At 47.2% G+C, this 19,478-nt stretch overlaps 1 protein-coding gene across 1 annotated transcript in view; it reads right to left on the bottom strand.

Moving 5' to 3' along the window:
• Positions 1–17,655: 17,655 nt before the first annotated feature.
• Positions 17,656–19,478, bottom strand: part of ASCC3 (activating signal cointegrator 1 complex subunit 3) — a 143,571-nt gene continuing 141,748 nt past the window's right edge. The window contains exons 41-42 of the mRNA XM_054174001.1: positions 18,177–18,352; positions 17,656–18,077 (exon numbers count right to left, since the gene is read on the bottom strand). Of these exons, the coding sequence (XP_054029976.1) occupies positions 17,930–18,077; positions 18,177–18,352 (324 nt within the window). The 3' untranslated portion in view covers positions 17,656–17,929. The remainder of the gene's footprint in view (positions 18,078–18,176; positions 18,353–19,478) is intronic.

Genomic DNA, 19,478 nt, shown 5'->3' with positions numbered 1-19,478 from the left:
GATGTTTTTTTCCCCCCTTTCTTCCTACAATTTAAACTCCAGAGACTCATCCAAAGGTGGAAGGGAAACTTTCAGCTGCGCTTCATCTCTCCGGAGCATCAGGCTGTGGTTCTGAGCGCGGCCATTGCTCTCACGCCGTTCAGCTGTGCAGAACGCAAACAAAAATTGAAGACCAGAGAGGTGTTCTTAGGAAAAACAAAATTAAAATAATTCTCTGAAAGCAGAGTCAATCGGACGGGAAAAGGCATTTATCCAATGCAGCTCAGAAACTCCAAGCAATTGCAGGGAAAAAAAATAAAAGATATCTAAAATTAAAAAGCTAGAAGCTTGCGGCACCACACAGCAACCAAGGGAGGTGTTTCTGGCCTTTTTTTCCTACTCATGGCGGGCAGCAAAGCTCCTCGGCAGAGCCTCATCATAATCCCGTTTCTTCCCGTGATCCGCTGTCAATCCGAGCCCCGAAATGCGGCTTCCCAGGGCGCTGGGTGACTTCCCGGGAGTCTCTGTGAAGACAACAGCAAGTCCTGGGATGAGAGAGCCGGGACACAACGAGGAGCTGCGGGAAATAATAACCAGCAGCCAAGGCTCCAGCTGGGGTAGGTTGTGTTTGCTCCCAACAGAGAGGAAAGGGGAAAAAAGAAAGAAAAAACAAACAACCCCCCAAAAGTCTCTTTTCCCGTCCAGCGCAGCGCGGAGCAGCCTGCCCCGCACCCTCCGCCCACAGCCCTCATACCCCCAGCCCAGGTGTGGGCTGCATGGGCCAGAAGGAAACCAGCCCCCGGCTCCCGGCAGAGGCGGAGGAGTTACCGGTTGCTCCCGGTGCTGCGCCGGCCCCTTCGCGCCGCGCTCCCCCGGGCTCGGCTCTCCCCGGCCCCGCATCAGGGCAAGCGTTTCCTAATCCAGAGTAGTTCTGCTTTTTCTTTATTTTTACCCCTTCCTCCCCCTTTTTACTTACCCCTTCTTCCCTCCCCCCCCTTATTTTTTCTTTTCCTTTTTTATTTGTTTGTTATGCTTCCTTTTTGTGTGTGTGTTTTGTTGCCATTCTTTTGTCTTTCTTTTCCTCCCCTTTCTTCGTTTCCCCCCCTTTCTTTGTTTCTTTTTTCCCTCTTTCTATTCCCCCCTCTTTTTTTTTTTCTTCTTCTTTTTCTCTCTGTCACTCTTTTTTTTTTCTTTTAATTTTACTCTCTTCTATTCTGCTTCCCTCACTCCCCACCTGGAATCGAAGAGCGGTGTGATGGTGATGTTCTGCCTATCCCAACTGCACCCCAGCCAGGAGAACCATGCTCTGCTCACCCTTACCCCAACCCCCAAACCCCCTCCATAACATCACATTTTCCCCAACCAAATTATATTTTTTTCCTCTTTTTTTTTTTTTCCCCACCGGCCTTGTGCCCTCATCCCTGAGGCTCCTCGCTGAGGCGGGCAGTTTGTGGGTGGGTTGTGATCTGCTGGTTTGTACCTACCTTGAGTCCCTGAGCCCGGCAGCCTGCGGAGAGCTCTCCCGGGGTGAGGAGCCCAACTCTTTAATTGGCTCATTAATGGCACGGGGAAAAGTTTGCGCCTGTCACTGCTCCTGACACCGATAGCAGACAGACATTGCCGCCTCCCCAGCCCCTTTATCGGCTCCCAGGCTCTCCCTCTCTCGCATAACGGGGGGGTGGGGTAATGGGGGTGGGGGGGTGGCGGTGGGGGGGCGCGCTCGCTATTAATGAAGAATCCCTAATTTGCGGCTGAGAAATGCCTAATAACTTCTTGATGGCTAAAAGCCCTTTTAGTACAACTTCATTTCTGCCCTAGCCCCCCCACCACACACTCCACACCCCCCCCTTATCGTAGCCCCTCCGGCCAAGCCCTCCCTTAATGCCACTCATGGACCCACCTCGCTTCCCATTGGCTACCACCACCCACTGCACGGCAGTTCATTGGTGGAGGTAACATGACGTCACGACAGACCGGGCACAGCCCCCGCCCCTCTTTCTCCCTCTTTCCCCCGAGGGGGAGGTCGCGATGTCCCTCCCCGCTCCCCTCGGTGCGTACTGGCCCGCTCCACTTTATTGTTATTTATTTGGGGTTTTGGGGGCCATCGCCATCTAAGCGACTCTCCGGACTCCCCTGGGGGCTGTGGGTTGTGAGGATCAGCTGTCTTATTGTCCCCCCCGCCCAACCCCCCGAGGGAAATTAACCGCCCCCACAGCTCCCCACCAAGAAAGGGGTCGCTTTTAGGAGAAATAAGCTGCAGCCACGTCCCCTGTCACACCCTTTCTCCTCTCCTTTAAGGGGGTACGGTTCAGCCCAGGGGTGATGCGCTGTGGGACAACGTGAGCCGACTCGCAGGGTGTCGTGGGGAGAAGAAGGGAGAAAAAAAAACATCAACAAATCTTCTTGCTACACTCTGGAAAAAACCCCACAATCAATCCTTCAGACAGACCAAAAAAGAACAAAAATTACCCCAAACTCAATCCTCCTGCAACAGGAGACAGAGGTACTTTCTACCTGCCCCCAAAGTCGATGTGGAACGAGGTGGTGGTAGGGTCTTTCACTCACGCGGAGTGGGACTACTCCTGATGTCCCTAGTCCCCTAGCAACAAAAAATCCCCAACCACCCCCAAAAAAACCCCAATAGAAGCAGCTCCTAAAACTGCTTGCTCCTAAAAAGAGTAGAAGGAGAACACCTGGCGGGGTGGTGGAGTCTTCCCTGAAACCGTAAGGGACCCTCAAAAGCCTGAAATTATTGCCAAACCACTCTGTGAGAGAGTTCGGTTAAAATAGTTGCTTAAAACGAGATTGTACTGGCCATGCAGCCGTCGGGATATTTCGAGGAAGAAGAAATGATGTAGGTTTTAGAAAGAAAAATGTGGGGAGAAAAAAAAAAAAAGAGAAAGAAATCCCAAACCATTAAAATAGCCTTGGAAGCGCAATGTCCCTTTTGCTCCACGGAGGGCTGCAGCTTTGCTGCTTATCACCTTAAATCTCCCTTCGCTTAACGGCTTTCCCTGTGTTCATTTGGGTAAATAAAGGAAGGATGGAAGGAGAGGCGTTCAACAACTCCTCTGGGTGTCCAGGCGTCTACGAGCAGCAGAGAAATGAATCCACCTAGCCTCAAATGTTCTTTTGATTGTTTTGTTTACCGAGGCGACCCGTTGTTAGACAGGAGCACGAGTCATTCAGTGAAGGTGTGGAAGGAAGGAAGGTAAGAGGGAACGAAAGAAGGAAAGGAAAAAAAAGGAAGGAAGGAGAAAAAGAAGGAAAGAAAGGAGGAAAGAAGGAAGGAAAGAAAAAAAGGAAGAAAGGAGAGAAAGAAGGAAAGAAAGGAGGACAGAAAAAAGGAAGGAAGGAGAGAAAGAAGGAAAGAAAGGAGGACAGAAAAAAGGAAGGAAGGAGAGAAAGAAGGAAAGAAAGGAGGACAGAAAAAAGGAAGGAAGGAGAGAAAGAAGGAAAGAAAGAGAGAGAGAAAGAACGAAAAAACAATAACCACCCCTCTCCACTCCCCTGTTACGCTGTTTAAATGATCGCTTTGTCAAAAAATTTTTCCTGTGCCTTACTGCCATCAGGTGTAAAGTGGGTTCAGGAGGGGAGAAGAAGAGAAAAAAGGGAAAAAAGAAAACACCCAGCATCTTCCTTCTGGTTTTCATTTGAGGTAATTCTCTCTAAACGCCCCTGACGTCTGTCGCAGGGTATTTAGACATATGGGCAACAACTGGCCTAACGCAGTCAGGTAGCTCACGAGTTATTTGTCACCGTGAGCCGCAGGGAATGTCCTTTATAACGCCCTCGGCTTGGGAAAAATAAAGAAACCAGTAGGATACATTCTACCAATTTAGAGCAGGGAAGGTGAGCATCCCCCTGACCAAGCCCACACAGCCCCGCTGAAGGCGGCAGCTCTCCCGCTGTACCGGGACTCGGTCTGCTTCCCGGTGGGTGTCAGCGGCCATCCCGGTTCCCACAGTGGCAGGAGCCCGGGGAGCTTGGACTCGACGAGCCCCCGTGTAGATTTTTGATATGTGAATGCCACGGTAGATAATGCCCAAGGTGTGGCAGGAGCAGAGCACGGAAGGCGATTATTCACCTTGCCAAGTTGTACCGACCGTGGGGAAAGTCCCTGCGCTACGGAGTGACTGGCGTGGGGTCAGGGGACATTTCCCAGCAGATCTCAAGAGGCAGTTCCCGAATGATGGGGGGATTTGGGGTCCGTGTTAGAGACATAAACCTTGATTTCTTTCCTCAAAATACGCTACTTCTTACAGCGGAGATGAGAGCTGCACTGCCCTTCTGCAGGGACAGAGCAAGGCAGCCCACAGCAGATAAATTCGTGGTCTTTCTACCCACTGTCACTCGCCGTGGGTGCAACGAGGCCATCACCACACCCCACTGAGGCTGCTCGGTGCCGGGTTGGGGGTACACGGTGCTGTTTAAGACACAAAGTGAAGGCACCGCCACGGGCTGACCCCACCGCAGTTACTCCGCCGTCGGAGAAGGCTTTACAACAGCGAGAGTGCTGCCGGCGCCTTGGGGACACCTGCGAGCGAGGTGGATGAGCCCTGGGAGGTGCAGGGGGGGTCCCTCCTGTCCTCCCCATGCCGCATCTGAAGCGGGGACGGAGCGGCTCGGCGGCACCGCGGGCCGGGTCACAGAGGAAGGGGACCGGGAGACCTCCTCCACAGAATTCGGACGTATCCATTTTTGCTTGAGAATACTCTGGAAAACAGAGAAAATTGGGCAAATTGAATAAACGGGTGCAGCAGCCCGATCAGATTGAAAAAGACGCGCCATAAAATGGGATCTCCGAAGAAAGGTTGGGTGAAAACAAAGCGTTTCACAGACAGGTTTCCAAGTCCGGGGAGCAGAAAAACTTGTGTGAGCAGGCACATTCTGCAGCGTGTAGTGCAGAGTGTGTGTGCGTGCGGAGAAAGGGCTGGGGGGTGGAGAGAACTGTCTAAATCAAAACAGGGATGGGGGAGAAGAAATCAAAACCCCACTGGGTCACTTCCCTGTAAGACAAGACTGATCCAGTTTCTCCTGCGGCACATTCTGGCGTACTCTGAGATTTTTAAATGATTTTTAACTTTTAACGTTTACTAACCCCCTCCTCAAAAATAAAGTGGCCTTTTCTTACGCAGAGAGAAAAAGCTTCTCAAGCATAAGCAGCTTGTACGCTGCTTGCTTGAGGGCGTTGTGAGAAGGTAACTATTAGCGAATTAACCACCAGAGTCAGTTCCACGATTGCGTAAAAAACCCCACATCAGCCTGGTGTTAGGAACGGACAGGCAGGCACGCCAAACCCACCCCCCCTTCCCCGGCTCCGTGCCGGCGCCACGCCACGACCCGACCTCGCAAGGACCCGCGGGCTCAAGGGAGAGCACCGGCGCCGCACCGCTTCCCACGGGATGCCTTCCCCTCGGGGAGAGGGGCACAGCTTTGCGGGTGCTCAGGCTCCTTCACACCCAGACCGCTTTTTGAAGAGACCAGGAACTCCCAGACACAGGCACTCGGGTACCCTCTGGTGAATTGGAGTGTGATGTGAATTTCCATCCGTGCCCTCATCAAGGCTTTATTGACATAAATATAGATGGCAAATGCTCTTTGAGACCATTCAGAAGCAATTAATATGTTTTAACTGATCTAGATCTTAACCTCCAAGATTCAAGCCATGCTCTAGGTACTTCATTCCTGCTCTCTTGCTAATGTCATTAGGAGTGGGACGAGGGGAGAGCAGATTCTCTGACTACACCCAGGAAATAGTTAAGAGACCCTGGGATAGTAGCTCTCAGATCCAAGCGATTCCGAATGCACCTCTTAAAAACAATCACAGAAACATCGCGAAATTGGAGCACTCCAGCACCACCACGGCTGCTCCTCCTTGTCACTAACTCTTTTAAAGGATTTTTGGCACTGTATCTGTGGACTTTTTAAAGAGGTGCTCCAGAGGAGGGACACACACACACACACACACACACACACACACACACATCTCTTGACCACACACTCATTTCAGCTTTACTGTTTTTGGCATAAATGGAAGGAGATGATTTATATTCATTTTCCCAGTGGAGTCAGAGGTCAGTAACTTTTAGCCCTTATCTTAGTGGAGACACTCCTGCTAATGATCACAGGTCAAGCCTCCTTGCTGTTACATGGAGCAGGGCATGGAAACATAAGCTAAATATGAAAAAAAGCTTAGCACTCCCCCATCCCAAAAGCTACTTTATGATCAGGAGCAATTACCCCCCAGGCACATTCCCCCCCCTTTCTGCATTCCCAAAGGAGCCCGATGGACTGAAGTGAGCTGAGATGTCCTCAGAAGGGGTGTTTGGGAGGGGTGTGGGACTGGGAATCGACTTTGAAGAGCTTACAAACTTCAAAAAGTGTTTCCTGCCCTCCCTGTATCTCCACAGACATCTTGCTCGGCCCTGGTATTCATTTCTGCTGCATGATTTGTTTCATTTTTCCTCTCTTGTTCTGGGATGGTGCTGCCTCGGGTCTGTGCCCCCCTCCCCCAGCCACACTGGTGCCTGTTGCTGGGGATGTGGCTTTGGGCACCTCCACCCTGCACCCTTGCTGTCTCCCACGGGGTCTCCTCCACACAGGGGCTGCTACTCTGGCACCAGTTGTGTGCTTCTCCCCAGCAAAACCGAGTCCCTGCCTCAGGCATTTCAGGGGGAGGCTTCCTGGGGACACCTCGCCCAGCCCTGCCCTGCCCCCTCAGCCCTGGCTTGGACACACCTCATGTTGTCGTCTCCATGTCCCAGTTAGTGCCCCCTCACCTGGAGTGCAGCCCCCAGGCTGGGGATGAATGAAGCAGGGAGAGGGGGGTTGTACTTCTTCTCCCTCCTCTATTTTTTCTGTATTGATCTGCCTGGGGTTGGACCTGCCCTCCTCATTGACCCAGCAATGTGTCCTCCTGGCCAAGAGGGCCAATGGTTCCCTGGAGTGCCTGAAGGAGAGTGTGGACAGCAGGTCAAGGGAGGTTCTCTTTCCCACCTACTCTGCCCTGGAATATTGTTTCCAGTTCTGGGCTCCCCAGTTCAAGAGCGACAAGGAACTATCAGAGAGAATCCAGTGAGGGCTACAAAAACGCTGAGGAGACTCCAGCATCTCTCTTATGAGGAGAGGCTGAGAGACCTCTGCAGCCTGGAGAAGAGAAGCCTGAGAAGAGATCTCAGTGCTGATCAATTGCTAAAGGGATGATGGGGAAGACTTTTATGTTATTTCTTTTGCTTGGGCTTTCCCAGCTGGATTTCACTCTCCCTGTCCCAAAGCAAGAGTGTCCCAGAAAGGGCTGTGCCCTGGTACAGGCTGGTGGCAGGGAAGCAAAATAGGCTGCCTCAGAAGTTCTCAAACACTGGAACAGGCTTCCCAGGGAGGTGTTTGAATCCCCAGCCCTGGAGCTGCTTATAAGACACAGAGTTGTGGTGCTGAGGGGCATAGGTTAGCACCAGATTGGTAGAGCTAGATGAGCTTAAAGGGCTTTTCCAACTGAAAGAAATCTGTGATTCTATGATCTATGCTTTATGATCCTATGTTTCATGGAAGGAGGAACCTCCCTGGGAGGGAGTTCTCCTCCAGCCCTCGGGTAGCACCTGAGGTCTGTGCTCACGGATGCTGGTGGAGCTGGAGCTGTGTCAGGCTTCCTCCAGCCCTTTGCCATCACAGAAATCTCCTTTCTGCAGGCCTGGCTTTCATTAGCAAAGAAGTTACTTCATTAGTTGGGGGAAAATCTGTCAGCAGAAGTCTGTTTAAATTTCAGCACCCCAAAGAATAATGCCCAAAGTAGTAGGATCCATTCTTACCATCAACCTGGGAATGAAGAGGTTGCAGACAGACTTGCAGCACTGCTTTGTTTCAGTGGAGGAAAGCAGCTCAACCCACCTCGAGGACACCCTTTGCCTCAGAATTACACAAGCTGTTTCAGCTGAAATCAATAGCAAGAGGAACCACCCTCCTCTGCTGCTCTGAAACTCTGCCTTCAGCCTCCCATCACCTCAGAGAAAAGCTTCATCAGGCTGAAAAATGAGGGACACAGGGTGTGAGGCTGTGTGAGGGTGTGCCTGCTGTGTAGCTCTGTTGTAAGGCAAGGTGGGAAGTGTTCCCTGTGCGGATTTTACTTGGAGCTTTACCTGTTTTAGTCTCACCCCTGTTTGTGGTTACAAGTCTAACTATCTTTATGAGATACCTTTAATTATCTTTAATAATATAATTGTTAATAATGATCTTTAATTGCAGTTATATGCTGAGCTGGAGGCAATCCCTCTGTCACTTAACAGCTCTGGGTGCTCTGCAAGCTCATGGATGCTCTCCTCTGCCACGTGATTAATAGATGCAGGAAGAAATTCTTTACACTGAAGATTGTGAGACACTGGCACAGGCTGCCCAGGAAGGCTGTGGGTGTCCCCTCCCTGGAGGTGTTCAAGGCCAGGCTGGATGAGGCCTTGAGCAACCTGGGCTGGTGGGAGGTGTCCCTGCCCGTGGCAGGGGGCTGGCACTAGATGATCTTTAAGATCCCTTCCAACCCAAACCATGCTCTGATGCTGTTTGCAGCTGCACTCTGAACTGGCTTTGTGACCGTTTTCTTCGCAAGTGATGCCAAGCAGATGATGTTCTCCACTGTGGGATCTGCTGCCTACATTGGAAGGGGCAGACAGGGAAACAGCACCAGGCTTGTAGGACTGAATCCAGATTTAACCTATTTCAGGCTACATTAAAGGGGTGCAGGGGTGTTTCCCAAGGCAATTCAGGCTCTATTCAAGTGGTTGCTTAGGGGTGGGGGCATTTCCCCAGGCTTGGCATATGCCCCTGATTCACTTTTATTGTATTTAAGTTTTGCCTCACTATTGAAAAGTTTTTCTAACCCCTGGATTCTGACTATTCTTCACTGATGGTGGGACTCCGTTTACATAATGCCACAGCTGGCTGGAACCAGCTGAAGCCAGAGCCTATTAAAAGGACATTTTCCTTGCAGTGCCTCTCCTGAGGAGTGTCCACTGCTTGCAGCTGAAGGGAGGAAGCTCCAGGGCTTGCTTCTCTGTGTAATTCCCAGCAGATTTAGCTGGTAAATGAGCAAGAAATTGTCACTGCTTTGCTCCTGTAATAGCTTGGTGATGTTAATGCCACGTTTTTGGAATGTGCCAAAACCTTGGGATGTACCAGAGTCTGGTTTGAATTTTGGCTTCAGCACAAAGTGCTCCTGGTGCATAGCTCAACACAGCCACTTGCATGCTACAGAGCTGCCTCTGATTTCCTAGCGGGAGAGCTGGAGGGATAGAAACGAGGGTCGGAGGTTTGGTAAGATGATGGAGCTGCCGGAGCTTGGGCATAGCTCAGCTGCTAAAGGGCAGGAGAGGAAGGGATTATAAAGGCTCAGGCTCCCTGCACTGGAAGCTTGCTTGCTACTTCTCCATGTAGGAGAGTTACACAGGAAGCTCTGATGGCCTTGAGGGGCTGGGGGGCTCCACAGGGCCACAAGAATCCATCTAACCCAGATCAGTTAATGGGGCTAGGACCATACAATACAAGCTCTTGGAGGCAAGGGCTGTGTTTATCTCCATACAGTGTCGATCACAATAGGATCCTATTTCTGTTTAGAGCTTCCAGATGCAATGCTAGTCAAGGTTTATAATAAACAATAATATTAATGATGAGTATTAACGTGCCAAGCTGCAAATCACTGACAGAGTTGTCTAATATTGCTGGTTGCTTTCCAGCATTGTCCTCCAGCAGAACATTGTATGCAGAAGAATGGGAGCCCCATAATCAGCATGTCAGGAGTCTGAAGGCATGGCCACTTTGTTTGGTTTTGGTTTATACATTTTATTTTATTTTATTTTATTTTATTTTATTTTATTTTATTTTATTTTATTTTATTTTATTTTATTTTATTCCATCTTGTGTTATTTCATCTTCTCTTTTATTTCATCTTCTATTTCATCATCTTTTATTTCATCATCTTTTATTTCATCATCTTTTATTTCATCTTCTATTTCATCTTCTCTTTTATTTCATCTTATCTTGTTCTATCTTGTTTTATCTTGTTTTATTTTGTTTTGTTTTATTTGATTTTGTTTTTTTGCTTCTGTTAAATCCATCTACTGAAACTGGCATCCCAAGCAGCTGAGTTCCTCCTGGCCTCCTGAACCCGGTGTCCAGCATGCAGGTGGTGTGTGCCAGGGCAGCAGCAATGAGCAACTGGTATGAAGATGTGAAAAGTTTAAGCGTAATGGGAGGATAATTCGGGGGAAATGCAAACAGTGGCTACCAGGTACGACATCTATTCTCCCTTGTGGGAAGGCAGCTGAAAAGGCAGACTTGAGCCATAATTTGTTTTCCCTGCTTTGCTGAATCTATAAAAAGCCTGCAATGATTCTCCACCCCCCGCCCCTCCCTCCCGGCGCTGCTGACCGCAGTAACGCAGCTCTGTGCCCCAGCAGAAATCCAGCTGGAAATTTAGATTTTAATTTCGCCTCTGATTGCAGGCAGAGGAGAAACTTTACCCTAAAATAACATAATAACATCGCCTCTGCAGCCAGCTCCTTTTGTGCTGCTGAAAGAAATAATAATGAGAAAGTATTCCAGCAGGAGGAGCTGGTTTAGAGGCAAATGGATTCCATGGCAACTCCTGACTCCGCATGACACCTAATAACCAGCAGTGATCTTGGAAATTGGCTGTGGTAGCTTCTGCCCCAGATCCGAGCTTCTTTAGAGGGTTTTCCCCTCGGTTTAAAGCACACACAAAAATGCCCCCCTCCCCCAAACCCTTTGGGCGAGCAGCGTGGGTGTGCTGGCTTGGGATTCTTGTTTGCTTGTTTGTTAGCATTTTGTGATTGATTTTGTTGTGCTGTTCGGTGGCTTGGGGATTTTTTTCTTGCGTGTTTGTTTTGGTAACACAAATCCATCATTTTGTTTTCTTTTATTTTACTATAGATCCAATACTTCACAAAATACAGCTCCAAGAATTAGTGAAATAGCAATCTGAAAGCTATTCAAAGATAGATCCAAGAATCATTCAAAGATAGATCCAAGAATTACTTCAAGATAGATCCAGTGATTAATTATTGATCCAAGAATGGTTTAAATATAAATCTGAAAGTTATTCAAAGATAGATCCAAGAATTATTCAAAGATAGATCCAATAATTAATTATAGATCCAAAAGTTATCCAAATATAGATCCAAGAATTGTTTCAAGCTAGATCCAATAATTCATTATAGATCCAAGAATGATTCAAATATAAATGCAAAAAATTATCCAAATATAGATCCAAGAATCATCCAAGGATAGATCCAAGAATTACTTAAAGATACATCCAATAATTCATTATAGATCCAGGAATGATTGAAATATAAATCCAAAAGTTATTCAAATGTAGATCCAAGAATCATTCAAAGAGAGATCCAATAATTAATTATAGATCCAAAAGTTATCCAAATATAGGATCCAAGAATTGTTTAAAGCTAGATCCAATAATTCATTATAGATCCAAGAATTATTTATAGAGCTAATATTATTTTTTAAAGTATGGATCCAGCAATAATAAAAAGGAATAAATGCAATAATTGATCCAAGATCCAAGAACGATTCAAATATAAATCCAAAAAGTTACCCAAAGATAGATCCAAGAATTATCCAAAGATAGATCCAAGAATTATCCAAAGATAGATCCAATAACTAATTATAGATCCAAAAGTTATTAAAATATAGACCCAAGAATTATTTAAACATAGATCCAATAATCAATTATAGATCCAAGAATTATTTAAATACAGAGCTAATATTATTTTGTTAAGTATGGATCCAGCAATAATAAAAAGGAATAAATGCAGTAATTGATTAAATACAGGTCCAACACTTAAAAATATATATATATAGATCCAAGAATTATCCAAATATAGATCCAATCATTTATTTTTTTTTTCAATACAGAGCCAATATTTTAAAAATATAGCTCCAATAGCCTAAAAACCCCCACAAATCCAATAATTCAAAGACTATAGATCCCATATTAAAGAAAAAGATATCAATCAAATAATTATTCAAAGATAGAGCTAATATTTTTTTAATATAGACCCAATCATTTCAAAAGCACAGAGCCAATTTGTTTTCTTAGACTATAAATCCAATAATTGCTCCAATACAGCTCAAATAAGGTTTACAAATGCAGATCTAGTTTTGCAAATGCAGAGCCAACGACTCTTCTTGGTGGCTTTTTTACATAGAGATCCAAGAATCATTATTTTTTTTTAATTGTAGATGCAATCATTTTACAAAACCTAAACCCAGTTACATTTTTATTTAATATGGGCCTAAGATTTATTATTTTTTTTTGCCTCCTGGCAAATGAATCCACGTTTGGTGATGTGGTTTAACATCTTTGCATGGTAAGAGCATGAACTGTCTCATTGTGGGGGGTTGCAAAGCAGTTTGGTCAGTTCTGGATCTGGTGGAGTCACCACCCCTGGAAGTGCTTAAATATGTCCCACACTTATTTATTTGTGTATGCACGCATGTATGTATGTATGTATGTATGTATGTATGTATGTAGTTATTAGTTAGTTAGTTAGTTGCAATACAGGTCCATGAAGTGAAATGAAGAGAACAAAGAGGGGGAATGGAATAAAGCTGGAGGTGGGGAGATTCAGGCTGGACGTGAGGAGGAAGTTCTTCACCATGAGAGTGGTGAAGCCCTGGAATGGGTTGTCCAGGGAGGTGGTTGGGGCGCCATCCCTGGAGGTGTTTAAGCCCAGGCTGGATGAGGCTCTGGCCAGGCTGATCTAGTGTGGGGTGTCCCTGCCCATGGCAGGGGGGTTGGAACTGGCTGATCCTTGTGGTCCCTTCCAACCCTGACTGATACTATGATACTATGAAATGATTTTGCCACAAGAAGTGCTTAGGGCAAGCTGTTTTTCAAACAAAACCTAGGATTTTGAGTAAGCCCTTTCAGAAAGAAGCTTAAATGGTTTGGGACTGCCTTGCTCTGTCCAAGGAAGAGCTGCGCAGCGTCAGCACACTGCAAGTGCCTCTGTCTGAATGTGATGAGATATCCACATTCAGCGCCTGGAAACCCAACACAGGAGGATGCAGCTGAACCGGAGCAGCAGCTTGGTTCTCACAGTGCTGAATGCTCCAGGGGAATCCCATGGGGGGCAGCTGGAGGGTAACCCAGTCCTATGGGTGTCCTGCCTGCAGTCAGTTTGACTGATTTATGGTCTGAAGAATGTGGATTTTTATCCTCCTGTGCCATGACCCAATAATGCAGTGCATGTGTGGGGCCTGACAACTGCTGCTGTTTGGGTGTGGAATATTGGAATTTGCTATTTTATACCTAAAGTGAAAGGAATCTGGTCTTAAGCTGTCATGTGCCAAGCAACCTTTGCCTGGGACAGCTCCAGCAGTGCTTCACCGCCAACTGACCCTGGAGATGAACTTTTCTGCAGGCACTTGGTGGCCTGGCTGGTTTTGCAGTCAGCTCTTCTTTAACTGGTTCCTTGAGGGTCTCAGATGGTAGAAGGGCATAGTCTAGGCTTGAGGAAAGAATGAATGGGTGTGTGATCAACTGAAAGCTGATTCAGGTTTGTGTGGTTTCACCTGTGAGAGTGAAAGAAGGAAGAGTGTGGCTGAAAACCACCTCCTGGTTTCATGACTGCTTGGCTGGGCACAAGTGTGCTCACAGCCCACGTTCTAAGGTGTCCAGAAAGATGGAGGACTCCGGGGCAGTCTGATCTCCTTGCTGGGTGTTACTGCCCGTGTGTGCATTGACATATCCATACCTCTTGAAGGTGCCAGACACCCTTTCACTTCTCACCCAGGGCAAGGAGTGCTTTTCATCTCCTCCTGTCCATGCAGACAAGAGAGGCCTTGTTGATTGCTCCTGAGGCTTGCTGTCCTTCAGGAGGAGACAGGACTTGTGCTTTCTTGTTTAACATTTACCTGCATTCCACTATCCCATCTGCTGCCATACAAAATTCCCTCCCCTCTTCTTTCTTCCCTTTTCTTCCTGACCACATTTCCCCTTAATGTGCCCTCCCCACCAGGCAGGGACATGCTTTTGTGGAAGCTGAGCCTTTGTGCCAAAATAATTCGATGCAATGAAAGCAGATGAGGTTGCTTAATAAAACCAAACAGAGCTGCTGCCTCGCAGCACCCCTGCCTGCGTGCCTCAAAGCCCTGTCCCTCCTCAGAGATGGGATTTGTACCCTGCTTTTCTCATTAGGGATATTTTTTTGTCATCTAATTTCATCCCATTAGCAATTTTTCATGGTCGTGAGATCTGAGTTTGTTCCTCTAAAGTCAATGGTTCCCAAGAATGAAATGACTCTAGGACATTAGCTCCTCATCCAACACGAGAAAATACAATTTATCCCCGCATTAGAGATGTTATAAACCCTGCAGTTGTTAATCTCTGAGTCCTGGGTTTGAGTGAAGGATTAGAGGATATTAATGTTACTGTCTCTTCACCAAATCCTCTGAAAGCAACAGCAGAAACTAAATCAGACCTGCTAATAACATGTGTTGGGGATGCATTTCATCCTCTGGCCTCTGTAGCAAAAGGGCAATTCAGCACCAGAAAAGAAGCTTCAGTGTCACTGAATGTTGGGATTGCTTTCCAGGCTCTGTGTGTTTCCTCAGCACCACCCACTTCTGGCAAGGTTTTCTCTGCTTTGGTTAAACTAATCCAGCTGCTCCCCAAGACTTCCAGCCAAGCAGGTAGGCACAGTGTGTTTGTCAAGTGAAGAAACCAAGCATTTGGTCTTCTTGTCAGCACCCTTCTGGCGAGATTGTTCCCTTCTCACGCCATGTTTGCAAAGAACAGAATGTTCTAGCAAGCCTGACTCTCTGCTTCTAAAAAACCCAAACCCTTAAAGGAAGGGTTTGGTTCTCTAAGGTCAGCCCGGTCCAGGGAAAGTCTTGGCTAAGGTTCAGTTTAGTTGAGTTGCATGTCACCAGTTCTGCTGCGTGTGGCTCTTCGGCAAGGAGGGCTCCCTGCCTTCTGCTTGAGGATTTTATGGAGAGTCCTGGCAGGACAGGATTCTGCTGTAGGGAAAAAGCCTAAAGCATGGACTGGGTGATGCTTTTTAGGCTCTGTATCACCGAGGAGAGGTTTGAGCAGAGAAGGTGGTTGTAGTTTTCTAGGCACAGAGAGCGGCAGAGGAAAGGCTGATGGCTTGGAGAGGCCTGGATGCAAATGGCACTGATGCAGTATGGAGCTCATTAGGGATCTGAGACACATTGTAAACATTTAATTGCAGGGTGGCGTCATCACTGTGGAGAATCCTTTTCTATAGAGCTTGCTGCTTCTGCCTAGATGGAATCCTCTGCAGGCTCATTTTGCACAAGCAGCACAATTGCTTCCCAGAGAAGTTCCTCTCATGTAGAAGTTCCCTTCACAGGCTTCGTGAACGCAGCTTAACCTCTTACTGCTAGCAGGGTGTGACACTAATGACAAACTCGGGTAGCTCCTTCCTCAGCTCTTTGCAGATTGCTTCAGGCAAACATGCATCCAGGTTTCTGTGGCTGTGAATCCTGGCACAGACTGCTCTGAGAAGGGGTTTTAAAGTGACAGGTGGGAATCAAAGACAGCTGATGGAGCAGGTGTAGGGTGCGAGTAGAAAAGGAGTGACCCTTCTCAGCAGCAGCCCTTCTCACCTCTTGGTAGCTCACATGCCTGTCTGGGCAGCCTGTGGCAACCAAACCTTGTGCCAGGCAATATTTCTTGTCCTGAGGCAGGAGATTTCTTCCTTCTTATAAAACAGATTGTTTGACCACTTCTCCTGCCTTACGAGATGGCATGGGCTTGACTAGCCAGTTAAGCTTGAGCGTGTGAACACCCACCCTGTGATATCAGCATGCCTGCCTGGGTGTAGCAGAAGGGATGGCACAGGCTCTGGGGATGATTTGCTGTCTTCTGGTGTGGCAACTCCAACTTCTTTGAGTTTAAAGTGCACTGGATGCAGCTTTAGTTCAGAGCTTTAGGCTGTGGAGAGAAAAAATATTGAAAACACCTATTGCATTACCTTACAGTGTAGGCTAAAAGAGCATCCAAACCACACCACGGAGAGGTGAGCTTTAAAAACTCCTTCTGTGACTTCCTCTACCCCCTGCCAACTCCTGCTGTGACACCATCCTTAGGGTAAGCTTCACAGAATGGTTTGGGTTGGAAATGATCTTGAAGACCATCCAGTCCCAACCCTCTGCCATGGGCAGGGACACCTCTCACCAGCCCAGATTGCTCAAGGCCTCATCCAAGCTGGCTTTGAGTACTTCCAAGGAGGGGGCAGCCACAACCTCCCTGGGCAACCTGTTCAGGTGGAAAGGGCAATGTCCCACAGCGACTTAAAGCCATCTTGGTACACCAGGTGTGCAGAGGTTCTCTTTCTCTTTCCAAGTTTGGATGAAGTTTCACCCTCGAGCAGGCAAGAACCAACTGCAGCTGCTCCCAGAAGGGAAAAACCAGCACCCAAGCAAGCAGCTGGCAAACTGGAATGAGAACCTTAAGGTTACATTTCTGCATGTGCTGTAAATTTGCTCCTTTCCCCATGCTGGTGATAATGACATCCTCAAAGCATTTATCTCTGGGCTCTTTTCTTTTGACTCTCTGTGTTTGATTTTCATACTTCTGTCGGACAGCTCTTCTCACTTCCCACCATTAGCTACTGCTGGATTGAAGATATTGATTGCTCCTTCTAAGCAGCTGTTTCAAATGCATCAGAATTCCTTCCCTTGGATTTTTCTGATAAACACTGATTCTAATCAATTTACTCAAATTCCTTCTATATTACTTCAGACTTTATCTTCCTGAATCCAATACTTTTGTGGGGGGTGGGGGGAAAGAGCTTCCAAAAGGCTATTGAGAAATTTCAGTAAAGTCTCTCTACAAACAATTAACAGAGATTAAAGACAAGATTGCCAAACCAAAGCACAAATGCTACAAATGCCACCACAGAAACTCCAGGTCTGGTGTCCCCAGCATCAGGAGGACACAGAGCTATTGGAGAGAGTCCAGAGGAGGCCACAAAGATGCTCCCAGGGCTGGAGCAGCTCTGCTGTGACGACAGGCTGAGGGAGCCGGGGGTGTGCAGCCTCAAGAAGACTCCAGGGGGGAACCTTAGAGCTGCCTTCCAGTACCTGAAGGGATCCTCCAGGAAGGCTGCACAGAGACTTTTCCTGAGGGTGTCTAGAGACAGGCCAAGGGGGAATGGTTTGAAGCTGAGGCAGAGCAGGGTTAGACTGGAGCTGAGGAAGAAGTTCTTCAGTCGGAGGGTGGTGAGACTCTGGCACAGGCTGCCCAGGGAGGCTGTGGCTGCCTCCTCCCTGGGGGTGTTCAAGGCCAGGCTGGATCTTGAAAAAGATCTCTTTGTCTGTGTGGAATTTTTCCTTCAGATGAAGACATTCAACATGTAGAACATGAGGAGGATTTTGTTACTCTGTATCTACCCTTTTTACACTCAAAATTCTAATGCAAACCCTCCTCATGGGCATATTTTTGTTAAACCTGAAAGAGAACTCATCCTTCAGTATTTGCAGCATTTCTTTGATGGAATTTCATTTTTTTCCCCCCTATAAATTAAGAAAGTTGATTCTTTAAACTCCATTTCTGCACAGGCTGCAGAGCACTTTTCCAAATGAAGACTATAGCCCTAAGTTTGCATGAATTACAACACCTGTTTATTTATTTATTCATATATGTATTTTGATGTCTCAAAATTCCATTCCCAACGTGACTTCTGAAAGGAGAGAGATGAAACAAGAAAAGACAAATCCTCACAAAGGAGTAAGGCCACTGTGGCTAACTCTGCCTGCCCAGAGTCAATACAGCAGTCACTTTCAACTTCCCAGCTGTCTTGAGGTTTGAAGTTGGTTCCACTAAGGCATTTTTTTTCTTCAGGTGCCCAGATGTCTCAGCTGCAAGGCCAGTTCTTTTGAGTGGACTTTTCAGGTGGCCTTACTCCAGAGCCAGGTGACTCAGAGCATCTGACACCTCTGCTGTGGCTTGTGCTGAAGTCCTGGCTGGTACAACGTTCAGGTAAATGTCATACTGCTGGTCCAGGCCAAGGTAGCTGTCACTCATGAGATACAAGGTGTAGATACACCTAAAACACAGAAAGCAAAGCCATTAGTTTGGGAGCTGAGGGCTTGGCTGCTTGGATAAAACACTGATTAAGAGAACATCATTTGAAACTGTGTCTTACTTTCCAGGGGTTTCTGGGGTGTAGAAAGCAACAGACACAGTGCTTCGGTTTCTGACGTAGCCAGTTCTCTTCAGGGCAATGAGCTCTCTCTTATCCACCTCTCCCAAGATCACAAACCAGCCTTCATCTTTAACCTTGGGGAACCGAGGAGCCACTGCTTTGCTGTCCTGCTTTCCCTGTTGGGGAAAAGACACAGCTGAGTAGAACTAGACATCACCTTCCCCAAATGTCATCCTTCCTTGAGCTGAAAACCACCTCAGTGCCTTGTTGGCAATGGCTGTGTGAGACTGGAATGTAGCCAGACTGAAATAGTTTTTATTTCCTCCAGATAAAGGGTTTAAAAAACCCCAAACCATAAAATCACAGTCCACAGGGAAAACCCCACAGCATGAGATACTACTGCACTTGAGTTGGGGCTGTTCTGCCTGGAGAAGACAAAGCTCTGGAGAGACCTCAGAGCAGCCTTCCAGCGCCTGAAGGGGGCTACAGGAGAGCTGGGCAGGGACTTTTTACAAGGGCTGTGAGTGACAGGATGAGAGGGAATGGATTGAAGCTGGAGGAGGGCAGATTGAAACTGGAGATGAGGAAGAAATTCTTTCCAGTGAGGGTGAGGAGGCACTGGCACAGGTTGCCCAGGGAGGCTGTGGATGCCCTCTCCCTGGAGGTGTTCAAGGCCAGGCTGGATGATGCCTTGAGCAACCTGGGCTGGTGGGAAGTGTTGGAACTTGATAATCTTTAAGGTCTCTTCCAACCCAAACCATTCTGAGATTCTTTTGTAAGCTAACAAAACCTGAGTGGAAGAAACACTGTTCCCTTTTTGTGATTTAATAGATTCCAAACTCCATTCTCTGCAGAAGGGTTAATTGTAAACCTAGTGTCTTTAAATGAAGCTAAACAGTATTGTTCAAGATTAATATAAAGACAGAAACAGCACTTGAAGTCTTTACTTGAGGCTGATGCAGCAAAAGGCAAGATTATTTCAGTGATTCTTTAAGACAGTGACTTTACTGCTGAAAGCTGAAGGCATTACGATGCAGACTCCATCAGCATTCACTCAGTGTTCTGGAGGTGGAAAGCTTTTACCTAAGATTTATACAGAAGGGAAAAAAAGCACCACCACAGCAATGGAGCTTCAGAAACAGTTTGATCCAGCTGGTTCTTACAAAAGAGGGATCAGATTCCAGGAGAGGTTTATAAAACAGCAATCACTGCACGAAACGCTCCTGCTCCCTTCTTTTCCATGGCTTCTGCTTAGGGGAAGTCTCTGTTGGTAACTGGCACAACAAACAGAATGACTAAAAC

Source organism: Dryobates pubescens, chromosome 28 (genome assembly GCF_014839835.1).
Source record: "Dryobates pubescens isolate bDryPub1 chromosome 28, bDryPub1.pri, whole genome shotgun sequence".
In the NCBI taxonomy this organism is placed as follows: domain Eukaryota; kingdom Metazoa; phylum Chordata; class Aves; order Piciformes; family Picidae; genus Dryobates; species Dryobates pubescens.
The sequence above is the reverse complement of the archived record's forward strand: the minus strand, read 5'-3'. Positions and strand labels throughout refer to the sequence as shown.